The 12,826-nt window shown below is 50.0% G+C and overlaps 1 protein-coding gene across 1 annotated transcript in view; it reads right to left on the bottom strand.

Annotated features, from left to right (window-relative positions):
- The window catches only part of SV2A (synaptic vesicle glycoprotein 2A), a 55,549-nt gene that overhangs the window by 35,579 nt on the left and 7,144 nt on the right, over window positions 1-12,826 (bottom strand). Inside the window, exons 2-3 of the mRNA XM_083591120.1 lie at window positions 4,256-4,489; window positions 3,477-4,173 (exon numbers count right to left, since the gene is read on the bottom strand). Of these exons, the coding sequence (XP_083447246.1) occupies window positions 3,477-4,065 (589 nt within the window). The 5' untranslated portion in view covers window positions 4,066-4,173; window positions 4,256-4,489. The remainder of the gene's footprint in view (window positions 1-3,476; window positions 4,174-4,255; window positions 4,490-12,826) is intronic.

The following is a 12,826-nucleotide window of genomic DNA, read 5'->3' as shown; positions in this document are numbered from 1 at the left end:
AGTGCAGTCTGTGCGGAAAAGCCGGTGTCAGTTTTGCCTCAAAATGTCAGCATTCTCCCCCATGCACATCGCCCCCGTAGGCCCTCCTCACTTTGGCGCCCCCGCAAAAAAGCACGGTTTCCTCTGCTTCCCCCGCCCTTCCACCACAGTTCCTTTTCAGAGGGATATAATCCTGCCTAAGCTTTTCCGCCACAGCAACCAGGGCCTCTGCAGTGCCTTGTGAGGCAGGGAGATAAGCTGGGGGCCACTGCGATTCTGACACATTATTCCTAAATTAGGAATGGGGAGGGGGGAATGAGAGAGAGAGAGAGAGAGAGAGAGGGAGAGAGAGAGAGAGGAGGCGATGAGTCACAACCTTGCCGCATTCCGCTCTCAAGCCTGGAGCAGAAATCCGGACTGATCACACCAGTGCAAAACTCAGCCGGGCCCAATTCGCCCCCTGCCTCTCAGGATCGCTTCAACCCCGGCCTCTGAGCATGCAGCGATGTTCCTCTGCTTCGAGCCAGTTTTGCCGCATAAGATGGCCGAGTTAGGGATTAAGGCTGCGATGGTTTTTTTGTCGTCGCCGCGATTCTACGGGGCTCCCCACCTTTCAGTCCAGGCCATCGGGAAATGGCTGCTGTGAGGTCCGGTCTGTTTGCCAAAACATTATTGCGTTTATCGCTTTTTAAGATGCCGGTGATGTATACTGCGCTTCTACTAGGTTCTTGAGGTTGGTGGCTGCCTTGTGTTTTAATGAACTGTATTATTGTAGCTTAATGTGGTCTCCCACGCTTGGATCCTGCATGCTAGGGGATGGGTTGCCAATGCAATAAATAGTCAAGGCTGATGTTGAAAGTCCCACAATCCTGCGTGTAATAAGCGAGCTTGACAACAAGAAGAAGAGTTTGGATTTGATATCCCGCTTTATCACTACCCTAAGGAGTCTCAAAGCGGCTAACATTCGCCTTTCCCTTCCACCCCCACAACAAACACTCTGTGAGGCGAGTGAGGCTGAGAGACTTCAAAGAAGTGTGACCAGCCCAAGGTCACCCAGCAGCTGCATGTGGAGGAGCGGGGAAGCGAACCCGGTTCACCAGATTACGAGACTACTGCTCTTAACCACTACACCACACTGGCTTTGGAGTGTGATGTACACTGACAAGGAGAAGGCCCTGACTTCAAAGGAGAGCCCAGATGCTGGATCAGCTGCCCAAGGGGGCCTGCCTAGTCCAGCATCCTGTTCTCACAGAGGCCAAATGCACCAAAGAGCCTAAGAATCCAGATAGACTGCCTCTGGACCTGGAGGTTTCATAATGACCCAAGAAGAGCACAGCTGCTGAATCAAGCTGAAGAGGCCAATCTAAGTCTAGCATCCTTTTCTCAACGAGATGCCCAAATGGGGAATCCCGCAAGCGGGGATCTGAGTGCGAGAGCCCTCTCCCCATTTGTTACTCCCAGAAACTGGTATCCAGGGCATGCTGCCTCCAACAGCCATTGTGGCTACTGGCCTCATCCTCCTCTGGGGGAATTTGTCTAAGCCATCAGGCCAAAGGAGGCCCATCAAATCCAACCTTCTCACAGTGGCCAAAGCCCCTAAGAATCTAGGAGTTTGGATAGACTGTCTCTGGACATCGAGGCTCCATAAGGACATGAGAAGGGCCTGATGGATTAGGCAAATGGCCCCCCTTTCCCTGTTCTCACAGTGGTCACCCAGATGCCTCTCCTGGGAAGCGCATAGGCAGGACCTGAGTGCAACAGCCATGCTCTCCCTGTCTGTGATTTGCAGCCGCTGCCCCCGATAGAGGAGGCAGAACTTCACCATCATGGCTAGTAGCCATCAGCAGCCTTTTTCTCCATCAATTTTTCTGAACTCCTTTAAAAATTGTGTTGATTGATACACCATGCGGCAGCGAATTCTATACTCCAGGGTGTGTCTCAGTCTGTGTCCAGACTGTTTAACATCCTGGCACTTGAAGGCAATTCCACAAAACGAGATGGTCAGGGTTCAGGATGAGCCGCTTTGAACTCCATGTGGAGTAGAGGGCGTCTATGGTTTCAGAGCAATTTCCATGTGAAAACCAAAACAAGAATGCCCTGAACGTAGAAAGCTAGCATATCAAATGGACGGCTATACAAAGCCAATGTCTCCCTGAAGTCCTAACTCACTACAAGTTTTTATTAAGAGGCGGGGAAGAGGGGATCCCGTGTAGAGGAGTGTTTACAATTAATTACAAACCTCATCACTCACACACACGCTGCCCAACATCTGCCGACTCACTGTGCCTAATGGTAAGACCAGAGTTTGGACGTTGTTTCAGCACCAGCCATGCTTCGACTAAGTGTCCTCCTCTCCGCAGTGTCACGTTCCTGGAATCAGGCTCCCTTTACTTATTATTTGTATTTATTGTATTGTATTTCTCTCCCACCTTTTTCTCCATGCAGCTCAAGGTGTGGTACGTGGTTCTCCCTTCCTTCTCATTTAATCCTCACAACAACCCTGTAAGGTAGGTTAGGCTGAGAGGCAGCGACAGGCACAAAGTCACAGCCAGTGAGCTTCACTCCTGGGCAAGTTGGAGATTTGAACCCTGGTCTCTCCCAGGTCCTGGTCCAACACCCTAACTGCTACATCACCACTAGCACTTCTCCTTCAGGGGATGAGGCAGGGGGGTGGAGTGAGAGAGGGAATTCCCCATACCCTGCCCCAGATGTGCACACTGAACCAGAAGAAGCCCTTGCACAAGAGGAGGCTGTTGGGCCGGTAGCCATTCAGCCCGAGGAGATGGCGGTGCTGTCCTCTAGCTACTGCTCTAAAGCAGCTGTCCAGGGTGCTGCTGAGACCTCATCTCCATATTACTGAGGTTGTCATTCAAGACACAACACGGCAAGTGTCCCTGTATTTGTGCCAGAAGCGGGGATAACCAGTGGGTTGTCTTACAGGTGCTGTTGGACTATGACTCCCATCATCCTTGACTCTTGGTCGCTCTGTCTTGGATGGATGGGAGCTGTAGTTCAACAACCCCTAGAGGGCACCATGTTGGATATCCCTGTGCTAGGGTCCGCCGGCTTGCCCTCTGCCTAAAACCCATGCAAACAGCTTACAGAGACTGTCAACGAGGCTTTTTCAAACTTGAATTTCGCACTTGTGTGCTATCTTGGGGCAGGTGGAGTTGTCTGAAAGGCGGCGTACAGTGGACGCTCGGGTTACGAACGTGATCTGTGTGGGAAGCATGTTCGCAACCCGCAGTGTCCGCAACCCGCACGTGTGGTGATTTAGCGCTTCTGCAAATGCACAAGCGCCGAAACCCAGAAGTAGCCCATTCTGGTACTTCCGGGTTCGGCGTGGTACACAACCTGAAATCGCGCAACCTGAAGCGTCTGTAACCCGAGGTATGCCTCTACACATAAATGCCAACCTATATCCCAGCCCCTTAAATCCAACATCAAGCTGCTGCCTGTACCAGCAGCCCATTTTCTTCTTGGTTGGGGGGACTTACCCAGCATGCCTTTATTGGAGTCTGACAAGCACATATCCTTCTCAGCGCTGGGAAGGACAAAGCCCACCACGAAGATCTCCACCCCGTCAGCCATGAGGGCCAGCCCCAGCACAAAGTACAGCGTCCACTGGAACCTCCCGTGTCCACATTCCTGGAGGATCAGCTCATACTGCTGGGCCAGCTCTTCCTTCTCCTTCTTCTTCTCCCCTTCCAGGTCGTCAAAGTCCCTGAACTCGCTCACCACCTCCTGGTTGGCCGTCAAGTGGTCCCCACCCTTGAGGGAGTCGTTCCGGGGGATGCCCTGATACTCCCCTTCGTAGATCTCATCGTCCTCGTCGTGGCCCTCGGTGGCGTCGCTAGAGGCCCCCTCGTCGTCCACTGCCGGCTCCCCACGATAGTAGCCATCCTGGGGCTGGTAGTCCTCGTCGTCGTCGTCCTCCTCAAAGCGAGCGTAGGAGCGCTTCGTGTACTCATCCTGCATCCGGTCCACCCCTTTGCCTACCTTCTTGGTGGCGTGCTTCTTCACTTCCTTGGCAATGTCTTTCGCCCCGCGGATGAAGGCGGTCCGGTCTCTGAAACCTTCATCCATGGTTTTCTGGCGCTTTGGGGGTCAAAGGGAGAGGAATATGCTCGGGAGGTCTTCTCAGTTCAACACCCAGAACGGGTGGATAGCTCCTTCCTTCCGAATAAGAGAAATCTGCAGTGTCTTCCCAGTTCAGCACCCAGAAAGTGTGGAGAGCTCCTTCCCTTTGTTAGCAGAGAAATGCACTCCAGAGGACTAAGCTTGTCTTCTCAGTTCAGCACCCAGAAAGGCTGGACAGCTCCTTCCCCTTGGAGGGTTATCCACCCAAATTACAAGGCTAACTTGAGGCCTTCCAGCAGGCGGGTGAGAGCCACTTCGAGGGCTGCCCTCTGCCAGGCTGAAGCCCCCATCCGTCTAAGTCCAAGCTTGCCTTTGGGGAGCCAACGGGCCAGTGGAGGGAGTCGCTCCTTCTGCGTGGGTGGTGATGGGCCTGCAAGGACGACAAAGCAAAAACCGGAACACTTCAGACATGGAACGAAGGACAGGAGCAAATTCACACAGAAGGGAGGCTGTAAATCGTTCTGCCCGGACACTGAGGTCCAGCGCCGAGGGCCTTCTGGTGGTTCCCTCACTGCGAGAAGCCACGTTACAGGGAACCAGGCAGAGGGCCTTCTCGGTGGTGGCACCCGCCCTGTGGAATGCCCTCCCACCAGATGTAAAAGAGAAAAATAACTACCAAACTTTTAGAAGACATATGAAGGCAGCCCTGTTTAGGGAAGCTTTTAATGTTTAATAGGTTATTGTATTTTAGTGTTTTGTTGGAAGCAGCCCAGAGTGGCTGGGGAAACCCAGCCAGATGGGCAGGGTATAAATAAATAAATTATTATTATTATTATTATTATTATTATTATTATTAATCAAACTAGCACGGCCAAACTGGCCTAAGGAGGAATGAGCATTTAGTGGATCTGGCTACAGCAGAACACAAGAACCTGCATGAGGGAGTTCCATAGTTTAACTATACGCTGCGTGAAGAAGTTGTTTCTTTTGTCTGTCTTTAATCTTCCACAACCCAAACCTGCAAGATCCTCAGAGTCCCTTCCAGCTCTACAGTTCTATGATTCTATCATATGAGTAGCCAGCTTCTCCGAACGAAATAACTGACAGAGCCCACACTAACCCTACCGCCCAAAACTAGGAGTCTATTACCGCTCTGACAAACTGATGCTTTTTGAAATGTAAGCCAAAAAAACCAGAAAGGGCTCGTCTCCAAGAATTCCAGGGTCTGCTCTCTCTCATAGACATGCTTCTCCCACCAGGGGGAAAAAATATTCCACCCATCGCCTTTGTGTGGAATTATTATTGTTGTTGTTGTTGTTGTTGTTGTTGTTATTTATTTGTACCCCGCCCATCTGGCTGGGTCTCCCCAGCCACTCTGGGCGGCTTCCAACAAAGATTAAAAATACATTAACATGTCACACATTAAAGACTTCCCTGAACAGGGAACTAGCTGGCAGTGCTAAGTGCATTTTTTGAAAGCCCCAGACTTATCCCCACTCACCCCCAAAAGAATACCTCCAACACACAGTTAAACTATGGAACTCCCTCCCACCTGAAACAGGGATGGCCAACAGCTCTGAATACCAGTTGCTGGAAGCCACAGGAGAGGAGAGTCTTGCCCTTGTGTGAGGGTTTCTCACATCATCTGGCTGGCCACTGTGAGTACAATATGCTGGACCAGATGGGCCTCCCTTGGGCTAATCCAACAGGACTCTTCCTATGTTGGGACCCCCCCCCCCAACCTAACCCTGGGCATTGAATGAGAATGCGCCCCCCCCCCTCCTTGTGTTAAGGGCATCTGTTCTTTCTGGAGGAGAATAAGCATTTTAACATCCCCCAACAGGCAGCAGGCAAGCCCCAATTTCCAAAAACAAATCAAGCACGCAATTTGCCGGAATGAAAAGGCCCAGACAACGAAGCTCCCTTGCTGCGGCAAGAGAGAAATAAACCTGCCATTGTATATTTTTAATATGCTTGTTATTCGTGAACTATGGCGCTGCACTCCTGAACTGTGAAAACTCAGCCGTTGTAAATAAAGCTGACGCTGGAGTTTTCGTTTTAGCAGAAGGGTGTGTGTGTGTGTGTTTTGGTGAGTGGGGCGGTACAGTGAGAAGTATTTGAATGGTAAAGGTAAAAGGACCCCTGACCATTAGGTCCAGTCGCGGCGCTCATCTCTCTTTACTGGCCGAGGGAGCATGTGGCCAGCATGACTAAGCTGCTTCTGGCGAACCAAAGCAGTGCACAGAAATGCCATTTACCTTCCCGCTGGAGCGGTACCTATTTATCTACTTGCACCTTGATGTGCTTTTGAACTGCTAGGTTGGCAGGAGCAGGGACCGAGCAACGGGAGCTCACCCCGTCGCGGGGATTCGAACCGCCGACCTTCTGATCGGCAAGTCCTAGGCTCTGTGGTTTAGACCACAGCGCCACCCACGTCCCTCATTTGAATGGTAGGGTTATGCCATTTGACTTGTAGCACAGACAGGCTTCTCAGAGTGGGCAGATTCTTCCAGGAAACCCACAGCCCAGTCATGGAGACAAGAGCCCTCACTGTGACTCAAAAGAACAGAGAATCATCTAGAAGGGACGCCGAGGGTCATCTAGTCCAACCCCATGGAATGCAGAAATCACAGCTAAGGAAACCCTGGCAGATGACCACCCAACCTCTGCTTACCACGTACCTACAGAACCGCCTCTCCTGGTATGCCCCGCGGAGGACCTTAAGGTCCACAAATGACAACATTTTGGAGGTCCCAGGTCACAAGGTGGTTAGATTGGTCTCAACCAGGACCAGGGCCTTTTCAGTACTGGCCCCGACTTGGTGGAACGCTCAATCACAAGAGACCAGGGCCCTGCGGGACTTGACATCTTTCTGCAGGGTCTGCAAAGCTGTTCCGCCTGGCCTTTGGTCTGGACTCAGTCTGACCCTTATGTCTTCCCTCCCCTTACGGTTTTGATCTATGAGCTACTTTTAAAATGAGGCTGCATTTTAAATTGCATTTTAACCTGTATTTTAAATTGGTGGGGTTTTTCCCCCCTATTGTTTTTGCTGTAATTTTACTGGTGTTAGCCGCCCTGAGCCTGGCTCTGGCCGGGGAGGGCGGGGTATAAATAAAATTTGTTGTTGTTGTTGTTGTTTATTAAAAACCTCCAAGGAAGGAGAGTCCACCATCTTCCAAGGGGGAGTCCGTTCCACTGTTGAACAACCCTCAGAAAGTTCTTTCCAAGGTTGAGTCGGAATCTTCTTTCTCACCACTTAAATCTATAGGTTCAGACCCTGCCCTCTGCAGCAACCAAGCTTGCTCCATCGTCCGGGTGGCAAACCTTCAGATATTTGAAGATGGCTGTCATATGTCTTCTGCATCATCTCTCCTGCAAGCCTTCCAGATATTGCTGGACCCCAACTCCTGGCCATTGCCTACGTTCACTGCTAAGACCGATGGGAGTTGGAGTCCAGCAGCAATATGGCCACATTACAAGTGAACAGTGAAGCCAGGCAGCCCATAACGAGCCCTATGTTTTATTAAAATTAAGTGGCAGCGTTTATCCAAGATGTTCACATCGGGCTCGCAGCCAGACAGGCACCCAGGCCGGGAGCCAAACGGCACCCGAAGGGGAGAAGCTGGGGAGATCTTTCCACAGCCTTGTTCAATGTCAGCCTTAGAACAAAGAGGAAGTATTGTGTAGTGGTTAGAGCATTGGCCTAGGAGCTGGGAGAGACCAAGGCTAAAATCACACACACTCAGCCATGAAGCTCACTGCATCTGACCTTCGGCCAGACACTGTCTCTCAGACTCACAGGGTTGCTGTTGTTGGGAGGGGGGTCTTAAATGACAACAGGGACCTGGGAGACCAGGGTTTGAATCGCCCCACTTAGCCGACCTTGCAGGGTTGTCATGAGGATTAAATGGAGGGGAGGGGAGATCCATATACACCACCTTGAGCTCCTTGGAGAAAAGGGTGCATTAGAAAGGCCATAAAATAAATGAACTGGAATTTTGTGGTGGTGGTGGTGGCAGCGTCTGTTGCTGCTTTTGATATTAACGTTTTGTACCTCTACAGTGGTACCTCGGGTTAAGTACTTAATTCGTTCCGGAGGTCCGTTCTTAACCTGAAGCACCACTTTAGCTAATGTGGCCTCCTGCTGCTGCCGCACCGCCAGAGCACGATTTCTGTTCTCATCCTGAAGCAAAGTTCTTAACCTGAGGTAATATTTCTGGGTTAGCGGAGTCTGTAACCTGAAGCGTATGTAACCTGAGGTACCACTGTATTTTAGATCCTGTGCTTTACATGGAAATTGTTTAATTTGGTTGTGTACTTTTCGGTGTTTTATTCATAGCCTGTTATTACTTTTGCTATGCTTATAATTATGTGATTTTTGCCGTTAATAACAACAACAACAACAACAACAACAACAACAACAACAACAACTTATTATTTATACCCTGCCCATCTGGCTGGGCCTCCCCAGCCACTCTGGGCTGCCTCCAACAAAATATTAAAATACAGTAATGCATCAAACATTAAAAGCTTCCCTAAACAGGGCTGCCTTCAGATGTCTCCTAAAAGTCTGGTAATTGTTTTTCTCTTTGACATCTGGTGGGAGGGCGTTCCACAGGGCGGGCGCCACCACCGAGAAGGCCCTCTGCCTGGTTCCCTGTAATCTCACTTCTCGCAGTGAGGGAACCGCCAGAAGGCCCTCGGCGCTGGACCTCAGTGTCCGGGCTGAACGATCGGGGTGGAGACGCTCCTTCAGACAAGCCATCTTGAGCATGGCTATAACTGCGGAAAGCGTGCAAGCCAATAAAATTACGTTCACGGTGCTATGTGAACCTTGGCTAAGACTTTACCGTTCTTCCAGACATCCTTACATAAGAACAGCCCTGCTGAATCTGGCCCATGGCACCCACCACCCGGATGCCCCAAAGGGAAGCCCCTGAGCAGGATCTGACCGCATTCTCTCCTCCATTATTTTGTCAAAACATTTGTCCCCCCACCCAGAGGGCATCCCCCTGTTTCTAGACAGCTGAGCATTTAGGACGTTTGCTTATCGACAAACAGATGAAACTGAAATGAGAAGGAGGAGGGGAGGAAACACGAGAAAACACGTCACTGATAAATCCTGTGGGCCGTGAAATGGATTTTAAAATTTTATTGTCAATAGACCAACCGGCTGGTTCAAAGAATCTCAGTCCCACTTTTTTTATATATAATCGCCTGCCCCAGGGAAGAGGGGAAGCAAGGGGAGTCGGGGAAGGGATTTACGATGATGAATGCAAGTATCCCACAGTTTGCCAAGCAACCCTGCTCCCTCTCTCTCTCTCTCTCTCCTCCGCTCGAAATAGGATGCTATTTTTAAGCACTGGTAGCAGAAGCATGTCTGGTAGGAAGAGGAACAGGCAGGTTATGCATGAACAGATGTCTGAGTATGGATGTATACAAGGTTTTTTAAAAATAAAAAATACAAAACAGACACTTGTCCGGTCGCCTGTAGCAAGCTGAAAGGACCGGCCAGTGAATTTTGGAGCAGAATACACCTTTCTGATTTGTTACGTTCCCATTTACATGTCTCTAATAACTGAATTAAAAGACGCCTGCTTCTTGGGAGAAAAGCAATGACAAACCTAGACAGCATCTTAAAAAGCAGAGACATCACCTTGCCAACAAAGGTCCGTATAGTAAAAGCTATGGTTTTCCCAGTAGTGATGTATGGAAGTGAGAGCTGGACCATAAAGAAGGCTGATCGCCGAAGAATGGATGCTTTTGAATTCTGGTGCTGGAGGAGACTCTTGAGAGTCCCATGGACTGCAAGAAAATCAAACCTATCCATTCTGAAGGAAATCAGCCCTGAGTGCTCACTGGAAGGACAGATCCTGAAGCTGAGGCTCCAAGACTTTGGCCACCTCATGAGAAGAGAAGACTCCCTGGAAAAGACCCTGATGTTGGGAAAGATGGAGGGCACAGGGAGAAGGGGACGACAGAGGACGAGATGGTGGGACAGTGTTCTCAAAGCGACCAGCATGAGTTTGACCAAACTGCGGGAGGCAGTGGAAGACAGGAGTGCCTGGCGTGCTCTGGTCCAGGGGGTCACGAAGAGTCGGACACGACTAAACGACTAAACAACAACAAATAACTGAACAAAAAGTATATCATAGAATCATGGGACTGTAGCGTTGGAAGGGACCCCAAGAATGATTGAGTCCAACCCTCTGCAATGCAGGAATCCTGTCCATAGCCATCGCTGGGTGGGCTTGAACCAATAACCTTTTGGTTAACAGCCAGATGCACGACCCATTGTACCACCTGTAAATGCATGAATGGATTTATGAGTTTTGATATATACATAAGGTGGGTTGGCTAGGTTTCTATAAGCCACTTGTCTGAATGTCTGCAGTGAGTCGAAACTGCTTCCAGAGAACCAGACATCTTAAACTGAAATATGCCTTTTTCCGTTGGTTATGTCCCCATTTCCAGGCCGTCATGCATACTAGCCAAGCAGAGCCAGCCCTATCTTTCGCTCGGGAAACCAGAGTTTAATGGGCCAGAAAGGGATAGCTAAGTCGCTAGAGCATGAGACTCTTAATCTTGGGGTTGTGGGTTCGGGCCCCACGTTGGGCAAAAATATCCCTGCATTGTAGCGGGTTGGACTAGATGACCCTCAAGGTCCCTTCCAACTCTACAATTCTGTGATTTGATGATAATGCACCCTATATGGTTTTGGACTACAACTCCTGTCAGCCCCCGACCAGTATGGCAAAGCTGCCCGCTCTGGCACACCAATACTCTCTGGGGACTTGATGGGAGCTGTACTTCAAGAAGATCATCTAGGGGGCACCAGGTTGGGAATAGCTGGTTGGATGAGTGGGTTTCCTCAGTTGGGAACTGAAGTGTACACATAGATCATCCCTGGGGTTGCAGAGATATTTGGAGAGGTCAGGAGAGCCCAAACCAAAGGATTGACTATGCTCAATTACAGATATGCCTTATCTATCTATCATCTATCTATCTATCTATCATCTATCATCTATCATCTATCTATCTATCTATCTATCTATCTATCTATCTATGGGATGCGGGTGGTGCTGTGGGTTAAACCACAGAGCCTAGGACTTGCCGATCAGAAGGTCGGCGGTTCGAATCCCCGCGACGGGGTGAGCTCCCGTTGCTCGGTCCCTGCTCCTGCCAACCTAGCAGTTCGAAAGCACGTCAAAGTGCAAGTAGATAAATAGGTACTGCTCCAGCGGGAAGATGAACGGTGTTTCCGTGAGCTGCTCTGGTTCGCCAGAAGCAGCTTAGTCATGCTAGCCACATGACCCGGAAGCTGTCTATTGACAAAGGCCGGCTCCCTCGGCCAGTAAAGGAAGATGAGCGCCGCAACCCCAGAGTCGGTCACGACTGGACCTAATGGTCAGGGGTCCCTTTACCTTCTATCTATCTATCTATCTATCTATCTATCTATCTATCTATCATCTATCTATCTATCTATCTATCTATCTATCTATCTATCTATCTATCTATATCTCTTTATCTAGAGCAGTTGTACCCTGCTGTTCAGCCAAAAAGTCTCCTAGTGCCTTACATACACTCAAAATAATACAGTCCCTGCCTGCACAGCCTTCCATTCTGAAAAAGAATAACACACAAGAACTGAGAGCTCGGTTGGCTAGAGCATGGCAGTGATAAGGCCAAGGTTGCAGGTTCGATCCCTGTACGGAACAGCTGCATATTCCTGCATTGCAGGGGATTGGGTCCCTTCCAACTCTACAATGCCAGGATTCTTTGAAAAAGGGACTGGGAAAGAAATATTTTTTTAAAAAAATAAAAACTCAGGCACTAGTTTCTAAATATTTGTTCCTCTAAGGAGAAGCTGGTCCAGTTCATTTAGAGAAAACGGGAGGTGCCAATGATAGAAGTGTATAAAATTACAAGTGTGAGAGAAGTTCTTCTCCCTCTATCAAAGCGCTAGAACTCCTTGGACATCCACTGAAGGTAAATATGGGGAGATTCAGGATGGATAAAAGGAAGTCCTTCTTCATGCAGCGCAGAGTTAAACTTTGGAATCCCCTCCCACATGAAGGAGTGATGGGCACCAATCTAAAAACGTAAAGGGTAAAGGGACCCCTGACCATTAGGTCCAGTCGTGACCGACTCTGGGGTTGCGGCGCTCATCTCGTTTTACTGGCCGAGGGAGCCGGCGTACAGCTTCCGGGTCATGTGGCCAGCAGCACTAAGCCACTTCTGGCGAACCAGAGCAGCGCACAGAAATGCCATTTATCTTCCCACCGGAGTGGTACCTAATTATCTACTTGCACTTTGACATGCTTTTGAACTGCTAGGTTGGCAGGAGCAGGGACTGAGCAACGGGAGCTCACCCCGTCGCGGGGATTCAAACCGCCAACCTTCTGATCGGCAAGTCCTGGGCTCTGTGGTTTAACCCACAGCGCCACCTGCATCCCTATATTCAGGATAGATAAAAGGAAGGCCTTCTTCGTGCAGCGCAGAGTTAAACTTTGGAACTCCCTCCCACATGAAGCAGTGATGGGCACCAATCTAGATGGCTTCAAAAGAGGGTGGGACTATCAGTGGCGACTGGCCATGAAGACTGTGCTCTGCCTCCACAGTAAATGCTCCTGTATACCAGTTGCTGGGAACCCCAAGAGGGGAGAGCGGTCTTGTGTTCGAATCCTACATCCGGGTTGGCCACCGTCAGAACAGGAGGCTGAACTAGATGGGGGCCCTTTGGCCTGATCCTGCAGGCTCTCCTTAC

This window comes from Podarcis filfolensis (genome assembly GCF_964270895.1).
Source record: "Podarcis filfolensis genome assembly, chromosome: 16".
Lineage (NCBI taxonomy): Eukaryota > Metazoa > Chordata > Lepidosauria > Squamata > Lacertidae > Podarcis > Podarcis filfolensis.
The sequence above is the reverse complement of the archived record's forward strand: the minus strand, read 5'-3'. Positions and strand labels throughout refer to the sequence as shown.